We start from the raw sequence: 19,508 nt of genomic DNA on the forward strand, positions 1-19,508 counted from the left end.
ACAAACATGAGGCTGAACAAGTCAAGTAATAGAACAACGGCAGACTGAACTTAATATTTGGTTCCACTGGCACAGTGTAAGCCATTTAGTTTGCAATTCTAATTCTGTCAGAATATTAAATTAGGAAAAAACACTTTCTTTTTCCAGAACAGAGCACAATGTGACACCTTGCCCTCACATTTCTATTCTACAGACCACTAAGTCACTCTAGTGAAGGTGGCATCACTTCACAGGAATACTACACAATAATGATTTTTCGCTCCAATCCTACTCAGAGCATCCAAACCGCAACTCATAATCAAAGACACAGATTGGTCAGCATATCAGTGCGCCGCGCCTTCCAGATCCACCACGACCGCTCCGATTAGTCCGCTGCAGCGTCAGTCAAGCGGGTGACGCCCCTCCGTCCGAGCCCGCTTCTCCCCCTCCTCCTCCCGCAGCAGGTTGGGTTGAGAGGTCGGCTAGGGGACCGTGGACAGCTCCCGTCTGAGGAGCAGAGTAACGCAGGAGGAGGAGAGGGCTGGATATGGGGGAGCCACCGCACAGGCCCGTACGATCGAGATAAAAACACTTTTTTTTTTAATGTGCACACACCGGGGAAAATACACAAAGACACGGAGCTGGAGAGGCCTACGGAGGACGGGGAAACAACCGAGGAAGTGAAGGAAAAGGGGGAATACGGCTACTGACCCATCCCGGCGCATCAGGGGTGAAGCAGCGAGAGAAAGGAGGATAGGGAGAGATAATTCTGCGACCTGATGGACTGAGAGGACAGATGAATGAAGACTGCCTACACTAACGCCTATCGATGCCTGGCCAAGGACCTGGACGCTTACGCCATGAACACGGACATGACAATGGATGGCATTGGCAGCCTGCATGGCGGGGTGGCGGTGAGCTCCATGGTCCCTGATGCGGAGCTGATGAGCGGCCACAGCCCGCACCACGGCCGCGGGAGCTCATCGGGACACGGGGCGGCGGCGGCAGCGGCGGCGGCGGCGGCGTCCACCCTGCGGATACACCAGGACCTGGCCGCCGCCGCCGCTTCATCCCGCTCGGCCATGGTAACCGGCATGGCCACGATACTGGACGGCAGCGGGGAGTACCGACCGGAGCTGTCCCTGCCGCTGCACCACGCCATGAGCGTGCCCTGCGACACGTCCTCTCCCGGGATGGGGATGAGCGGGACCTACACCACCTTAACCCCGCTGCAGCCGCTGCCCCCCATCTCCACCGTGTCGGACAAGTTTCACCATCATCACCATCACCACCACCACCAGCGGCTCTCCGGGAACGTGAGCGGGAGCTTCACCCTGATGCGGGACGACCGGGGGCTGCCGGGCATGAACAACCTGTACAGCCCCTATCACAAGGACCACATGTCCGGGATGGGTCAGAGCCTGTCCCCGGTGCTGGGCAACGGCCTGGGCTCCATACACAACACCCAGCAGGGTCTCCACAATTACGGCACCACGACGCACGGAGGCCACGACAAGATGCTGAACTTCGACGCACACCACACCGCCTCTATGCTGGCCAGAGGAGACCACCACCAGCACCGAGGCCTCGGTGGCCCGGCGGCCGGGATGATGCCACACCTGAACGGGATGCACCACCACGCGTCCTCGGCGGGCCACCACCCCCACTCCAACCCCCACCTCCAGTCTCCATCCCACGGGCCCGTGTTGGCTTCCACCAGGGAAAGACCGCCCTCCTCCTCGGGGACGCAGGGGGTGAACAGCTCGGGGCAGCTGGAGGAAATCAACACCAAGGAGGTTGCGCAGAGGATCACGGCGGAGCTGAAGAGGTACAGCATCCCCCAGGCCATCTTCGCCCAGAGGGTGCTGTGCCGCTCCCAGGGGACCCTGTCGGACCTCCTGAGGAACCCCAAACCCTGGAGTAAACTAAAGTCAGGCCGGGAGACCTTCAGGAGGATGTGGAAGTGGCTGCAGGAGCCCGAGTTCCAGAGGATGTCGGCCCTCAGACTGGCAGGTAAGAGCAGAAAGACAAAGTGCGGTGCCACGCTGCTGCTGTGGTTACTTTGTTCGTTTGTTTGTGTGCGTCAGAACAAGAAGAGGAATTTAAATCTTCCCCCCAAAAAACACAAATCCAAAATGACCCCCCTGCTGTCGCTCCTGCTGATGTGACTTAAAAAAAAATAAAAAATAAAAAATCTTTTCCTGGCTTTGTTTTGGTGTCTCCTCGTGTCTCCTCTCCAGCACGGCGCCGCGATGTAGATGCGCGGAATTTATTAAGAATCGCTGGTGTTATGATTACCATTATTGATCAATAACAAAACGGGATCGATACGAAATGACAAGGTCACGGGATTTCCCTCCAACAGTCCCCTCTCTCCCTCTCTCTCTCTGTGTGACAGTGCAGCAAACCCAGATTGTATTTTTCCTGTTCGTTTACGTTATTATTCGGCTCTAAATTTACGTATTATATCTAAGGCTGGAAAGTAAGGCTTAAAATAAATGGCACATTGAGAAAATGTCAGGCAACAAAGCGAAAAGTGCAGAATTCTTTACATTTTGCGATTGTTGCACAAAATGCGTCGCCTATAATTCATCATCACTAAATTTGTTCAGGCTTCATTAATTCAGCAGGGGGTGAAATATTAATCCTTCACCATCCTCATGCTTTGTGTATTAATCGCAGGGATTATATCATTCGGATGGCGTGGTTTCTGTCATTAGCCCGTTAAAGGATTATTGCATGTTTTCTGGTATTAGGGATTAGGGATGATATTCCGGGACAGAGGTGTGAGAAACGCTCAGAGCAGACAGGGAGCGTCGGGAGAGGATTTGTGTTCGGTTGTGGGGGAGCTTGAGGTGATCAGACGGTTGTGACACAAACATGAAGGTCTGCAGCATCAGCGGGTCTGGGGCCCCCTCTAGTGAGGGACCCGGTGTCTGTCCCGACACCCGAGCCTCTATTGTCTGCAGGGGGGGGGTGGGGGCAGCAGGGACCCGGCACGGCGAGCAGGGATCAGGAGTGGAGGGAGTGTTGCAGCGCAGAAACAGAGTTTAATGCTGCTGCTGGGCTTTTAGTTTGTCTGTGGTGAGTTCACAGTAAGGCTTGATCACATTTCATGTATGTAACAGAGGTGTTTTTATGGCATTAAAAAAAAAAAAAAAAAAAAAAAAATCCAATAAGCTTCTTCAAGAACTTGAGCTTTTGGAAAATTCACACTGGAGTGAAAATAAGTGCGTTTACTTTCCCAATAAAAACTGTCACAGTTTAAACACATTTCTGTGTGAGAGGTGTTTGTAGTAACCCTTTCTAATAATCATCAATAATAAATGGTGCATTTATAGTTATTGAAACAAAACTTTTCCAAATAGTTTTTCTCTGTTAACAATGACATTCTTTATAAAACACAAAACCCTCCAAATGATGTTTATAGATGAACTAAACAGTATATATTAACCGTTTACAACTTACAATAAACTGTATTTTAATAAAGTTTTAAAAAACATTTATTGTTTGCTAACAATCATTATTGGCTTAAGTTTGATTCATTATGAATATACAACAATTAATGACGGTTATTCTAAAGTTTTACTGTATTATTTTTTTTTTACTGTCTGTCTGTCTGTGCAGTAGGAAAATAACATGAGCTGGCTTCAGTTTCACGCTTAAACCTGTCAGTTATGTCACTCTAATTATGCCTTCATCTAACATTTTACCTAAATACATTGAAATATAGTAATATAAATCATATATAATCAGTTAAAAAATATCACATAAAAGCCTAACCAAACTAAAAAAGGAGAAGATGAAAAGAGAGGGAATCATGGCCTGTTGATTTTTGCAAAGCACTCGTTTATAAATTCCAGCTTTTGGAGCACAAGTGGATACAGTCTGTTTCCTGTAAAAATCAAGTATCTCCCAAAGTTTTGGGGAGCCAAGAAGAACAGTTTTCAGTATTATTTGTTTATTTATTTAAAGGTTTTTTAACGTACAGAGGAACACACCTTCCTTTAAAAAAATGAGTTGACTGGACAGCACTGAATGTTATTTGTTCGATCTCATAAAGTCCCCAAACTTCAGATCCTACCATTGTACAGGCTCAGGTTCCAAACACCAGACTGCAGCGCACAATAGCCAGTAGTACATTTTGTAACAAATAGACTTTAGTCCTCAAGGAAATACGCTGAGGAGATGTGTGTTGGGATATCTCCTCGGGTGTCTTTTAAAGCAGTTAGCGCTTGCTTCAGTATTGATATTTTCACTTCGCTTCACTACTTTTCTCTCATTCACTCAAGCGCTGTAAAAAAAAAGACTTATTCCAGTATTTAACACTCAAACACTCAAAATCACACATGGCAAACAAAATGAAGAAATCTGTTTATATGTATCATGCATCAACACAAGACTGTGAATGAATTTTCAGCTGCTCTCAAGATAGATGTAGATATAACAAATGGTCCACAATGCTAAATAAAGATAAGCACTCAGACATGTGACTGTTATGTAGAGAAAAACAGGTTTGAATGGATATATGATACATGTGTCATATACATGAAAAAGGTTATGCAGATTCACTTATTGATGAGAGAGTGTGTGGCAGTGTGAGGCATTAAAATATTGTTATGTGTTTAAATGATCACATGATGCTGTCGAACTGTAGGATGATTAGTCAGTTACAAAGTGTACAGGGGTTATGTCATGAACACATTTTTGAAAGTAGAACTTATAATATATTTCTTTCTTTACAGCAAAAAAACACAAAAGAAAAGAAGATCCATATTTTTCGGTTATATCAAAGTTTTCAGCTAAACAAACTAATTATCAGGCTGTGAAAAAAATCCATAGTCATGACATTTAAAACAAGGCCGTTTTTCTAACTTTATGAAGAGTTAGCATTTTAGACATGCATGGTTTTTATTGCACAGTGTTTATTGAATATATAGATGTGTTGTGAAGCTCAACCTTATGTTACATTAAAAGACCTTTACTTGAAGTTGAATATTATTGTTATTAGAATTATTCCACTTTGAAAAAAATAAAAAAGTGTTTCTTTAATTCAACACTTTCGCTAAGGCCAACTTAGAGTGATTGACGTGTGTTTATATTTCTACTGGTGTCACTATAATACATCCAACAGTAAACCTTCAGCATTAACATTTTGTCTTCAGCAGTTGTTATTGATATATTTCAAGGAGATCTTTCAAAAGCACTGTGGTTAATTATCCTGGTGGAATCAAGTCATCTGAAAAGAAATTTAACATCGGTTCACATGATGTTCTTTCAATGTTTTGCTTTTATTTAATCTGTGTGTCTTCTTTGGGATAAAACACACTTGTGTTCCATATTTAATAAAGCTCACAACATAAAATTACAACATAAAGAAACAAGAACTATAATTGATTTAAAAACATGACAAAAACGGTACTGTTTATTTATAGGACTCAGCTTAAAATGTTCCTAAATGGAGAGTTATTAAGTTTTGCTGTAACGAGTTAAAAAATTGTTTTTCTGGCTCCCAAGAGGGAGATTCAGCTGTACAATAGCACCAGAAACTGACCAGAGATTAGACAGAGACGGGACAATTACATGCATACACTAAGCATGCATATTTTGTATTCAATGCTCAATGCTTTTCCACTGAGCATTGAATACAAAATATATATCCTATAATATCTTTATGGAGCATTTCAAATGTCACCCAAATAAGTAAATATTCTAAAATTACACACTTATTGCACGTGTTTTTGTATAATTTTTTTCTGCACTATATAATATTTCTATATTTAAACAGTTGTTGTTTATTTCCAGTCTCTGTACACTTACATTATACCTTAATTATCTCAATGTGTTTGTGGTGTTTTAGGGCAGAATAGGTATTACTCACGCCGTGAACATAACGTGGTTTGGCTGAGCAGTCTTTGCAGAATAAACTGTCAAAGAATGATCACTGCAAAAGGGCGATGTAGTTTTTCAGCACGGATGATTCTCGGAAAATGTTATTATTTGATATTATCTTAACCCATATATTCGTGAGTTGGGTGTGTTGTTTCTTATTTGTATAGCCTACTTATTCAGCCTCCTGCATATTTGGTCACTAGGTTTTAATCCAGTTCAGACTCCTCCTATTTAAAATGTGTGCACGTTCTAACATGGATGAGGTTATCACTGTCTGTGCTTGATAATATAGGTTAATTTGAAAACGAGTGACTATTGATGGAGCGTGGAGCTGCAGGAGAGCAAGGCAGCATTTGTGTGATTTGTGCGTCTGTGTGTGTTGTAAAACGTTTGTGTGCAGACACACTGGACACAGCCTCATATTTACACTGCTGTCTGACGGAGCTGCACTCATCTGCTTTCCCCCTAATAGTGAAGAAAGACCCTTACTGACTGCTGTATATGTGATAATGTCCAACGTTTACAAATGAAACCTTGGCATTATTATGTCATGACTTTATCATTTTATCAGTGACATAAAATGGTCTTGGAATAATAGTTTCATTCATTGCAATTATTTCTGGGGCTATATTTCGTCTAAAAACGTGGTTGTGGTGACAGGCCTGTGTAAATTACGCAGTTCTGAAGTTCTCTGACGGTTTGTTTTTGCTCTCTTGATGAAGCTTGGAGCGAGCCGTTACTGTCCTCCCTGCCGGTGTGAGGGGCGGGGCCTACGAAATACATTACTGTAATATATGTCTTGTAGCGGTAACAGAGACATTTAATGTGTTCCTAATAATATATTAATACAGTAAGGTCATGTAATGTGTTACAGTCCGCGTTACCGACTGAGATGAAGCGCTTTGTTGTCCTTTTAAGAATCCATCCACACCAACGTGGCCATATTGATATAGACTGTGTGTGTTTGATATGATTGAGCCAATAAATTCTTTGTTCAGTCTCTGTGTGACTGAACTGGGCTGTAGTTCGTTGGTGATGAAGCCTGATCCTCTGTGCACGCTTCAATTTACATTCCTGAATCACGCGTCCATGCATTCCTTGTTCTGTGGACTAAAATAAGAAGCCATAAAAAAAGAGATGTTTGTCTTGTCACGTCATTATAGGCCACAGTTAAAAATATTTATTCCTATCTACATCAGACATTGATCCTTTGTCTGCCTGCTCCCCCCTGTGTCCAAGGCCTTCCCTTTATTTAAAAACATCTAGGCTATCTAATTGTTCTACATAGGTTAATTGGTCATTCTGTTGAAATTAACTCAAAGATAGTGTGACAAGTAATAGATTACTCGACACGGACAGTAATATTGGAATGTGAAATATATTACTTTAAATATATTGCATTTTGAAAGTAACTTGCTCAACACAGCTCCCTGCTTCCTGTCTTTGGGCTAATATAGACCAAACATGTACTCGACCTGTCTCTGAATCATGTAGATCCCACAGTTTTTTTTTTTTTTTGTCAGAGTCATTATGCTTCCACTTTTTAAGATACTTTTACGCAATAACAGATCCAGCATATGAATGGTTTTCGTCCTTCCAGTTTTGGCGTCCTGTGGTTTCACAAAGACCGGGTTAACGAGGAAACATGGATACACATGCTCATTCGATTGCTTTCTCTTCTCTCCACTGTGACTTTAAAATGACTGTGGGGACAGAGATAGCTTCAATTCCTAGATCAACAACAGAACAAGCAGCCAATAGAGCTGGGGTCAAAGGTCAGCGCTGCAACACTGAGACAATAGATGGAGCAAATATCCCTCTGACCCTGAGAGGAGCCGAGAGGAGCAGCGTGCAGCAGAAGCAAAGACATGAAAGAGCAACCACTTCTGGTTGGTTCCTTTTAGAAAAGCGACACTTGTTAAAGGCATTTGTAAAGCAGAGATGACCTAGCTCCTGCCTTTTAATCTAAAGAATGTGCAGTGTGTCTTTGTATTATTTATTATTAAACTGAATATTTACTAAATAAATTTGAAGGTGTCACACTGAGCTGGGCATTTGAAAAAAACCCAAAATAATCAGTAGTAGCAGGGCTACTCCTTCCCCCTTTGCCTCACTCTCTCATTTATTTTTGCAGTGTTCTTGGTCAGGGTTAGTGAATGGTAAAGATTTATTTATATTTCTAACACTTTTCAAAAACAAAAATTACGCTTGGGTGCGTCATAATAAAGGCCTTTTGCACAAAATGCCAGAGGAGCTGGATTGCTGGAAAGTATTAAGACAGGTACAAATACAGTAATCTATCCATGAAGATTATACAATGCTTCATTTTAAGATTATTTCCATAATGCTCTTGTGCGTAATAAATCCAAATTATTTCAGATTATTTTCAAGATTCCTGGAAAGAAAAATGCAACTTGGTCCTAATTATAGAGAAAATAGAGACCGTGTTCACCTGATAAACTCACAGTTATTTAATTTTATAGAATCTATGGGGTGATGTGATGCTGTTATTTTAAAGTAAAATAGTTGCATAATGTTGCTTTAAAGATGCTTTTCCAGTTATTATTGAACTTATGCACAGTAGCTGTGTTTGCAGTGATATATTGAGGGGAGAAAGCAATGTTTTTCCCAGGACTGGTGGATCTGTCCTCCATGTTCCATCTGGTATACACATCTGATCGTCACATAGTTTCTTCCTCTTTGTTTTGTTTGGGTGTATGCGTGCTGAATTGCTGTATCTTTTGAAACCCGTAGTTACACAAAGGGATCTTTTAAATATTTATTTTCCCCTTCCAATTCAGGACTGAAAATGTCTTTATTGACACGACCATAAATACACTACATGGCTAAATATGAGTGGACACACCTGTCTTTGTATTTTTGATGTTTCATGGTTTGGGTTAGGCCACTTTAACCCTGGTTCCAGAGCTCTCAATCATCGTCTGCATTTCCAATTTTTTCGGTGATTCATGAAGTGCTTGATGATGATTCAAGATGTGCTTTTCACATTCAGTTGGAGAAACAATGAACCAATCAGTTGTTTAGCCATGATTAAGAATCAGGCTGTCAACTTCCTACCATCAACATCTATCGGTCTGTCAGCATCTTTTACATGGTAAAGTAAAGAACTCCTAGAAACCGCCATCACAGCTTCTGTGTCGACTTACAACGTCGATGACGGGGCAAATTCATCGGTCACTATGATTGGTTTGGTCAAAACAAAACAACCCCTGCAGCCAACACCAAACTCTTAAGGGAAGTCTTAACAGTGGAGTGGAGGCTGTTATAGCTGCAGATAAATGTTCATGGTTTCAGAATGGCACGTCCAAGTATCACATATGGGTTTAATGTGTGAGGGATTTCTGTCTGCCAAGGACTAACAGCAGCAGCGTGAAAAGCTCCCTTTTGTAATAAAGGCAGAACAAACAACATTTTGAGCCCAAATTGGCTCTTTCGCAGGTACAGAGAGACCTGACTTGTTGTCCACATACTTTTAGCCCTGTAGTCTTAGCAGAGTATCACTATAAAAGGGTTTTTACAGGGTTTATAGTGTCAAAATTCCGATTTTTTTTAAGAAAAAGACTACAATTGGTGTGACACAGCGTATTGAAAGCAAAACAAATGCTTGGAAATCTCTCTATCTCTGAATGTCTCTCTGGAGCTTTTTTTCCCCTCTCCTCTTCCTCTACCTCATTTTTAATCTTTTTCCTTTCTCTCGCCATCTCCCTCCTCCCTTGGAGCTGCCCGTCTCTTTTGGGGGGAGGTATTATGTGATCGTCGGGGGAATTGAACACAGGAGCAGAGGCAGCAGCGGCCTGATGAATTATTGATGGGAATCTCGGCGTGACCCGCCTCGGTCTGCTCACTTCACTTCTTCTTCACCTCGCAGCCAGGTTAACCAGGCAAAATGGAGGGAGTGAGAGAGCGAGAGAGAGAGAGAGAGAGAGAGAGAGAGAGAAAGGAGGAGGAGGAGGAGGAGTCCATTGTTCTGTCGGAGGATGCTGCCTGCTTTTGACTCCAAGTGAATTATGGATGAAAAGACAACGATGCTAAAATCAGTGTTAGAATTGAATAGCTCGTATAAAAGGCGGAGTACAGATAGCAGCCTCCGTCAGCACAAACAAAGTAAACGCTGGGTAAAACACATAGTGGAAGGGCGGAGGTGAATTAACCTGTACTGTAATGGTTTACATGATTAAGTCAGTGTAAGGAACATTTCCACAGCACTAATTCAATCAGTGAACCGAGTCATATCACAGTCACCACACCGCTACTCACTGACACGTTCATTCAAATAGCTTTTTACCTTGCCATTTTTTGGACACTGTGAAATTTACCAATGAAATCAGCACTTCCTCCAGATGTTCAGTAAATAATAAGTCAAACGCTCTTACAAAAGAAAAACAAATTCAATAACTGTGACTGTTGCAGGCGTCTAATAAGCCCCTCCAGTCCACTCAGTTGGACCATGAAAACATTAGACAGGCTACCTGTCTGTCTGCCTACATACCTGCCTACCCATGTGTTCACTGTGCATGACTGGAGTCTTCCACAAAACTAGGCGGATGTACTGCCAAAGCTATTAGCAAGCTGGTGTCATAAGAATGACAGAGAGAGTGCAGCCATTTTTCCAGTACTAACATGCTAGCTTGACAGCAGTGAGTACCAACAATAGACCTAAATGTTCTTGTTTAAGTTCACATGATAATGTTGGTTGTTTTCTTACATGTGAGTGAGACATGAGAAAATTGGAAAACGTTTAGCGATGACAAAGATGTGTCGCGTTCACAGTATACAGCAGACGAGCCTATTAGAACCCTGCTAGCTAACTCAGTAGCACAAAGCACACAGCCGGCGGGCCAAAGAACCAGTGAGCAGCAGTGACAGTGACAGAATGACAAATCAGTTGCAAATTGAGCGCCACAAATCACTCAACCCAATAAAGGAAGCGCTATGGTAGCAACACACTTCAAACTGAGTGGCTAATGTTAGCGCAGAGCACACAGCCCCTGAGCCAAGCTAACCTATTTAACACAAAGCACACTAGTACTACTACTGCTAACTGAAGCACCAGGCAGCCTTTTTGGAGTTCCTGAGGCTATTTTGCTCATGTTTATATGATTGGAACAGAGTTGTTTGTTCATGTATTTATTAGACTAAAAAGCTCAGAGAGCTTGATGAATGAACCAAACTAGCCGCTAACATATCTCCCTGCTGGCCAGCAAAGCTACAGAGCAGTCAGTAGTCTGGCAGTGCACGTTCATGTGTTTAGGAGTGTTGCTGGATCATTTAGTTGGAATAACCTACCTATTATACACTTTTAATGATATAGAATGAGAGGAGTCCACCTTGAGTCGCAATGTGCTGAAAATCTGAATGACTGAGCCTAAATATTTTCCATTTTACGCATCCTCCCGCGAGCAGTGCATTATTTATGAGCCGGACCCTGCTTTATGACACAGATTACCAGCAGTTACTCTGGGGTGTGTGTGTGTGTGTGTGTGTGTGTGTGTGTGTTTGTGTGTGTGTGTGTTTCCTCTTACAGTTCCAGACTGTGGGAATACAGTTTGTGTCCGTTTTCAGGGTTTCTGTTCTGACCTCCTGCATATTCACAGGCCGCTATTGATCCGTAATAATGGATTTCAGGCTGCTGAGAGGAGACTTTTGATGTTTGTTTGTGGGTCAGTGTGAGAAGATTTGATATAAACTGTCTATCAATCTACCTCTGACCTGTCCTGTCAATAGCAGTTTTGGAGGCTGGAAATTGAGACATGACAAAGTGTTTTTGCATTACAGGAAATGTAAAACAAAAGTTGCATAATGCCTTTAGTGGCTCAAGGGGAAACATCAGAGTTCCACATCTGCATGTTTTTGTCGTCCATGTATAGACTCTGACTGCGTCATATTCATTCAGCAAAGCACCAAGCTCTTTATCAAATCCGTAAACTCCAAACACCAGCCCTGTGTGTTCAGACTATCTACAACCTTCACTGTAGCGCCCAATAAGAAAATCAGAGGAATAGCGTAGTGATTTTTTGTTAAGACTGTCTACACCAATTACGGCACCCTGGCGGTGTTGGAGCGGTAGAGGTGTTGCTGGGGCCAGCTGAGCGGTTGGGGTTCAGAGGAGAAAATGGTCCTGTCGCCGCTTTATTACGGTGGTCAAATCAAACGTGACACAAGGACTCTGAGCTCATCGAGGCGGAGCGCTCAGAGAATACACACGGCACAATCAGTCAGAGCTACACAACGCGACACACACACACACACACACAGGTGCAAAGCAGCAGGGACGAGAGGAACGCAACTCTGAATCGTCTTAAAAGACCAAATCAGTTTTTCCACACAATTTGCCAAATGCATTTTGAAAGCAGTGCATTAGTGATATTATCTCAGTACAGTGATATTGTTAAAAAGCCTCATCTTTCTCAAATTAAGGACTGAATTTCCCATCAGTCCTGTTGTTTCGTGTGCCTGCCCAGTCCTTGAAGAGAATAAACATGCCAGAAGTAATTTTTCTCCATCAGTCTCTCTCCCTCCGCCCCCCCAGTCATCAACACCCAAATGCTCAGGCTGCTGTTTTGTAATGTGGAGAGTAAAGATCATGGTGGAATTTTGTAGCAATCCACCTGAGAAGAAAGTCCTGATTTTACACATCCACTTGAGTTTATTTGTCATGGTTAGTAGGCTGTTAGTAACAGTTAAGCAATGTTTTCTGTGCCCTGAAGGAGCTATAGTCCAATTACATGAAGTAACCTGGGAGATATCAAAGTGATGTAATTAGATCTAACAAACTTTGCGCTTGGTGACTTTGTAACAGAAAGTTTGCGTACTGGTCTGAGGGTCTAGTTTGAATACTGTATATCGCCATTCACATAACAACATGACAGATGCAGCATTCCAGCAACAGGCATACTGGACCTTTACAGACCTTTACTGTACCCTTGTTGGTGATTAGGTTAAGGAAAACGTTGTGGTGTGGATTAGAATAACTAGATTATGTACGTAATTTTAGTTACGAACATACCTAAAATAACTTCAGTTACATTATGTACGCGACATCACTTAATATGTTAGTGAATAAAATATAAAAAAACGCACCATTGTACTTGACAACACTGCAGTCTACTGGATGAAAGTCCTGGATCTAACCCTAACCCCCTCTCCATGTGGGCTTTCTTGCTACTTTAACTTACTTTCACCTTTGCTGGCATTAAAATTACAACAGTCACCAGAGGTTGCTGCCTAACAAGAAACGTTAATACAGGTCATAATAATCTGCTTTCACAGTTGACTGAATTGGTCTCTTTTCTGATGAGGACAGGTTGAATCTGTCGGGAAAAAAGGCCAGCTGTAAACTGACCGGAGGTGCTAACCCAGGAGCTAACATGGCTGGCTGTACAAAAAACAAGAATGAATCACAGAAGTAAGACACATTATAATCAGTCATGTTGATGAAGGTTCTCAGTCATCCAGGTCAGGGTCATTCTAAGTGCTGTATTGGAGGCAACTGGACTTGTTTCAGTTTCTTGAAAACTTGTCATCAGTTAACTGCATGTTGATTGGCAGAATAATGGTCGCTTTTGGTTGATTGAAAGGAAGCCCCTTTCAATATCTGAAACCAAATTGTTTCAATCATGAATTCACACAGAGGCACATGTGGATTTATGAAATTGCCCATTTGTAGGATTTTGTGAAATGTAAATTTTTCTTAGTTTATAATGATGATGCACAACAGCGGGCTTATCCTGTAAACAATAAAACAAACCGGTGTGTTCAGACTTGCTCAGCGATCCAGTAAGTATTTGCCCACAGTGTCAGAGTCTCAGGTTCAATCAATAGTGGAGAGAGACTGGTAACAATTTAGGTCAGCGCTGACCTAGAACGGAGGTGAACAAGACAGTCCGGTTCTGATGCCTTGTTTGGGTCGTTCTGGGTTTAAAGGGGACGTGTGGTACAGAGGCTGATCATTTGTAAGCAGTGACTCAAATATCACGCGGGATTGATCAATTCATGTTTATGTGAGGCGCATGTAACGTATTTAAACAGACTGAGCTGACGGAACACCACTCCCCAATTCCATTAATCCTTCTCTGTCGCTGTTCATTTGTTAAGTTTAAAAAAAAAAAAAAAATCTATTTCCTTTTGAATTGTCTTTCTTTTGCTCTTTCTATCTATGCTCTGTTGTTGTTCCCTCCTGACTCAGGTTCATTAGTATTGGTGTCGCAGCGCTGCTGAAATAACTCTGTCCGGAGGCGTAATGAACGACGACAGGGGGGACAGACCTGTCAGGCAGCAGGCAGGGTTTACGGCGTAAGACAAACAGTATTAAAAAAAAAAAAAAAACACAAAGGAAATAAACACAAGGTCTGGTTTGACCTTGTGTCTGAACGGAAACTGAAAATCCTGTATTCACCTCTGAGGATGACAAACTAATACATACAGTATATACAATTGATTCTATTGACATGTGTATGAGGAGCCGTTAGGGGCATTATTCAGAATTACCTCTCACATACACACAAAACCAAACCCATTCACACACACAACTCAAGACCACACACACATACAGGTGAAATGCTTTTATTTTTAACAATTATTATTTGTATTATCACGTTGGCAGTTTGTACTGACATGTAAATCCTGTAATTTGAATAATTTACAGTAATATAAAAGATGAAAATAAATTGATTAATAAGTAAATAAACCAAGTCTTTCAATTATTATTATTATGGGTTTTTTTGCAAATTGCATACAAAAGACCATTTGAATTTGTCTCATTTTTATCCAGTCTGTGATTTCTCCGCTGCTGCTCTAGCTGACAGTTCTTTGTATGTAAATGTGCTGATGTGTATCTATAACCAATCAATACTCTGATGGTCAGATACCGAGACCGAACACAAACAAGGAAGTGGACACACATTCTGTTTGTTGTCCTTCCTGCTCCTGTCTCTGCTCACGTTGTTTTTTTCCTCGTATTCTGGTTTCTCTCCCTGTCTGCGAGTCCGTGTGTATTTTTTTCTCAAATGTGTGTGCATGTGTGAAGCAGCAGTTTCGGGCTCTGCAGTGCGTGCAGATGGATGATGTGGATCGATGGCTGTAATCCCGAGCAGATTAAAAGAGCATTAATACTGGCAACGATAACGTAAACGGTGCGGACCCAGATCTCCATTGATCTGCAGGAACCTGATCCAGACCAGTTCCTGGAAGAGATGGGGGGGGGAGGGAGGGGAGACAGAGAGAGGGGGGAGAGAGAGCTGACATTATACAACACAGAGAGAGGAGCTTCATCTGAATGGCTCACGATTGTAATAATAACAACATGAACACTTTAATGTGCAATACTGTATGCAAATTAATCGCGCTGTAATTGAAAAGTAATAGTTTAGTCTGTAAAGAATGCAAAGTATTTCCATCATGAGAATGCGATCTCTCTACAATTTGCGCACATGACAACTACGGTCAGAGAGTGATTACAGGCTTTTTAAATAGTCAAACATTAACTGCAGTTTTCTTGACAAACATCTGGATTCCTTTCATGTATGAATTATTAAATCACAAATTTAATTTTTTTTATAAGAAAACATAAAAATAACCCACAAAACATATCAGTCGGTTTGTACTCTTGAAGAGGTGAGAGATCATGTCAACAACTTCTTCTTTTCAACATTTGAAAAGTTATTTTGATGAGTTACGTAGATGTACAGCATTAAAAAGTGAGAATGACTGATAAATCATTTTAGGTAAAAAAAAAAAAAAACCTTTTCAACACTCAGTATTCATCATAATTATGAATAAAACGTACAAATTAAGGCGTAATTTAAATTAGGCAGGCAATACCGTTTGTTGCATTGAGTCCACTGGAATGGACACATGTTATGATAGAATATTTCAAACACCTTATTTAGTTGAAAGAATTGTTTGTACCGTTTTTTTGGAGAATAAGAGGATTTAACAGTTTTTCCAGAGGTTCTACGTACATGCTGTCTTCCCTCAGCAAATTTTGAATTTCTGATCCCATATCTTGTAATTACTTTTTTTTTTTTCGTGGACAAGGCATTGTTTAAATGGTTAAAAATGGCTTCCAAATACCCGTCCACCGTAGCGGACACTGTGCATGAGGAGGCTGATGAAAGTCAGACGTGCTACACACACATTCGCCTCCACACCACTACTTTTTGTGTCACTACATGAATGAGACACTGCTTCCTGCAGTGGCACTGGATTTACCTGATGAGGTGTAATTGTCCAAAGTAAAACATAATTCCAGAGGATAGTACTATTTGTTTGTGTCATCTGTACTTTTCTGTGGTGTCTCTGTTTCATTATGCTGTGCCTGTGTTGTTGAATAGAGCATGCCTCTCATTTTGCCGGCTTTTTATTTATTGTTTCCTTCTGAATGCTGCGTATTTGTTGCCACATTAGTGAAGTTATACACCTGGTTGAGATTATAAAAGTGTGCTAGTCTTCTTTGCCAACCTGGTGTCCTACAGCTACTTGTTTATTTGCAGCGTTTTTAGTTTTTATTTTATTTTTTTTATCGACCTACACATTTTCTTTTGTCTTATCATGTGTCCTGTTAGGGCTGATTAAGTCCAAACCAAACCAAAAAATAACCAAGAAAACACGGTATATTTTCACAGTCAAACCGTCCTTAATTTTCCTCTCTTGCTCCCCTCCTGCAGATTTGGTGGTAAAAGCATTAAAAGCAGCCAGTTTGATGTGTATCAGACGGATAGATTTGAAGGAAATCCTCCTCTATTTGATTGTGCCACATAACTGGATTCATTAAGCTGAATCTGTTTGTTATTGGATTATGTTTCATATTGGATGGATGGGATCCAATTGTAGATATTACGGCCTTTAATGTGGACAGGTTCAGCAGGGCAGAGCAGGCAGAATCACATTGGAAGATAAAGACAGAAAATACGATAGTAATACAGCAAAAATGAAATTTGAAATAATGAAGTAAAAAAAACCAAAATATATACTACTATAAGGTATATATTGGCGACAAGGAAGAAGCTAAACCACAAAACCTTGTAGGAAAGGGGTAAGGAAACGAAAAACACACTAAGTGGCAAAAATCATGAAAGACGCCAACAATTTACTTTGTGTGTGCGTCTCCTCTCGCCGCTTTTCATCTCTCAGAGTAGGAAACCTGATCAAGTCGTATCGCTTGCCGCTGATCGTTTGGAGACAAACACAGCGGTGAGCGGTTTGCCAGGATGTCCGTTTATAGCGGCCCAACCCCCTTTTGATCAATCCCCGATAACAATACAATCTATTGATCAGAGTAGATAATCTTTCTGCCTCTGTTTGTTCTCCGCTGGAGCTGTGTGCGGTGAGACTGAGCGCTGACGGCTTCGGGCTGCCAAAAAACAGAACTGATAAGAAAAGGTACTGAGAGGCCGGTTAACTCATCATCCATTAGTCTGTCAGTGTGCATGCATGTGTGTGTGATGTCCAAACAGAGCTTCATTCTGACTTATCCCCACAGTCAACATTTAGCAGGTTAAAGGTTAGTAAATGTTTTCTCTGGAGTTTTTTCAACTTTATCCCCACAGACGTTTAACCCTTCTGTCACTTTTGACAAGCTCACGGCGCAGTCGCTACCTGTCTTAATGGCGTTTGTAACACCCGGGAATATCATACAGGAAACTAGATTAAGTTGTCGGTTGCTCGCTCACTCCTCAAAAGATTCTTGGCTCTAAAATTGTTATTTTCAAAGTAAGTGAGGTTAAAGAGAGATACCACGTGCTCCACAGGTTCAAGGAAATTCTTAGTCAAAGCAACTCTTTTTTCTGTGCGCACAGGTTTTCAACACGCAGGCAAAATGTATATTTAAATATATATATATATGTATATGGATCAAAAGAGGGGCACACCAGTGTTCCAGGGATGTAAGAACAATGGACAATATTCCACTCAGTTATGAGTCATCATGGGGAATAGTAACATGAGCCTACAGAAAGTCTGAAACACATACTCATCTCTGTTTAGGATAAACATGTTGGAGTTTTGGCATTATTGTTCCCCATAATGCTTTGAGTGATGTAAATAGGAAGTATAATGTCGGCATGGAGTCAGTGGCTGGTTCCGAGACGACCCGTTGTTTGTTACATTGTATTATACCTTTAACTTGAGGGTAGTGGAGACAAGCTGTGAGTAGGACACTGACATACCACCACAGGTGATATTCTGTGTACGTGCTTTATAATCTAAATAAGTTGTTGGTGTTCACCTGATGAAAGTCCAACATTCACTCTCACTTGGCTCTGCTTTTGGTCTCAACCAACTCAAGGGGGAAATATGTGGCTGTTATGCTGATAAATGCTCTGCTATATTAGCTACTTGCTAACTGTGCCTATCAGCAGGTAGTTTGCAGTGTTTTCTTAGAGGTTGTTTGCTGAGAACAGCTGTCTGCTGTGATGATAAGAGCTGAGGGGGACTGCACAGTGATAACATATCTGTAGGTCTGTAACAATAAGAGACCACCTTCCACAGTCATGTGATCCATGGTCAGTAAGTTTTGATTATAGAAGCTTTAAGTGTTAATTCTAGGTGTAAAGTAGAGTCAAGCGATTGGATAAATGTATCAGCAATTGTTGATTGGCTTGGTCAACTACTGTTATTTTCTTTTTCAGTTTATTCAGGTCATGTAATGGCCTGTTGTGTAAAAATGAGTGATAGCTGCAGCTGTCATGACTGTCGTCCAGGGAGCTAGCTTAGAAGTAAGAGGCCAGACAGTTTTGTCTGGGTTTTATTTTTTGTTGATTGATTTTTTGTTTTACATTGAGTTAGCAGGGTAATTAAGTTACCTCTAGTTTGGTGAAAGAGAAGGACTTGAATGAACAATAGTAATATTGTCTTTCTTAACAGTTTGTGATCTAATTTGTTGATTTATTAGACTAAAAGCTGGAACATGGTGAACCTGCTGCTCAAACAATCGCCTGTTGTTGGCCTAATGGTGGCTGGTTGGCACTATTTAGTGCCCACAAATATTCACACAGTGGCTTGTACACTACTTGTTGCCTAAAGTCTCACAATGCAATAGGGCAATGCGTCTAATCGTTGCTTATGTGGAGTTCATTTTTATGGTACGGGGATAGATTTGAGGATAAAAGGAAAAGAAAATATCTGTTAAATGAAATGAATCCTCCATTTTTGGGGGGCTGTTTCCTTTTGGAGTTTCTGATACCTTTATCTCTTCAGGCCTCGAAAAACCCTTAACATGAAAAGAAATCCCTCGTATGGTTGGACTGCTCACGAAACTAAATTGAATTTTAGAGGTCACAAGCCAGAGAGGTCAGACACCACTGCTTCATACGTTCTCTCAGTCCATTTCCTACATTAATTCAACATCTATAAATCAGAGTGACCGATCAAAGAATGAGTCAAACAGACGGGGTCTGATGACATTTGTATTTATCATCAACACAAATAAGAGCAAGAACTTGACAACTGAAACCTGACTATGACTGCTTTAACTGAAAAGAAACAGAGCTGATGAGATGGACTGGAAAATGGGAGAAGAAGAGAGAGAAAGGAAAAATGGGAGAAAGAGAGCGAGGGAGGGAAAGAGGTAGATGACATCAAATTCCTCTGAGGCCATTTCCTCATCAGCTCAATGACAT

The 19,508-nt window shown here is 41.4% G+C and overlaps 1 protein-coding gene across 2 annotated transcripts in view; it reads left to right on the forward strand.

The window, feature by feature from the left end:
• Nucleotides 1-449: 449 nt before the first annotated feature.
• The window catches only part of onecut2 (one cut homeobox 2), a 33,498-nt gene continuing 14,439 nt past the window's right edge, over nt 450-19,508 (forward strand). For both annotated transcript variants that reach the window (XM_030434949.1, XM_030434950.1), the window contains exon 1: nt 450-1,992. In XM_030434949.1, coding sequence (XP_030290809.1) covers nt 780-1,992 — 1,213 coding nt within the window. In that variant the 5' untranslated portion in view covers nt 450-779. The remainder of the gene's footprint in view (nt 1,993-19,508) is intronic.

Source organism: Sparus aurata, chromosome 12, assembly GCF_900880675.1.
Source record: "Sparus aurata chromosome 12, fSpaAur1.1, whole genome shotgun sequence".
Classification (NCBI taxonomy): Eukaryota; Metazoa; Chordata; class Actinopteri; order Spariformes; family Sparidae; genus Sparus; species Sparus aurata.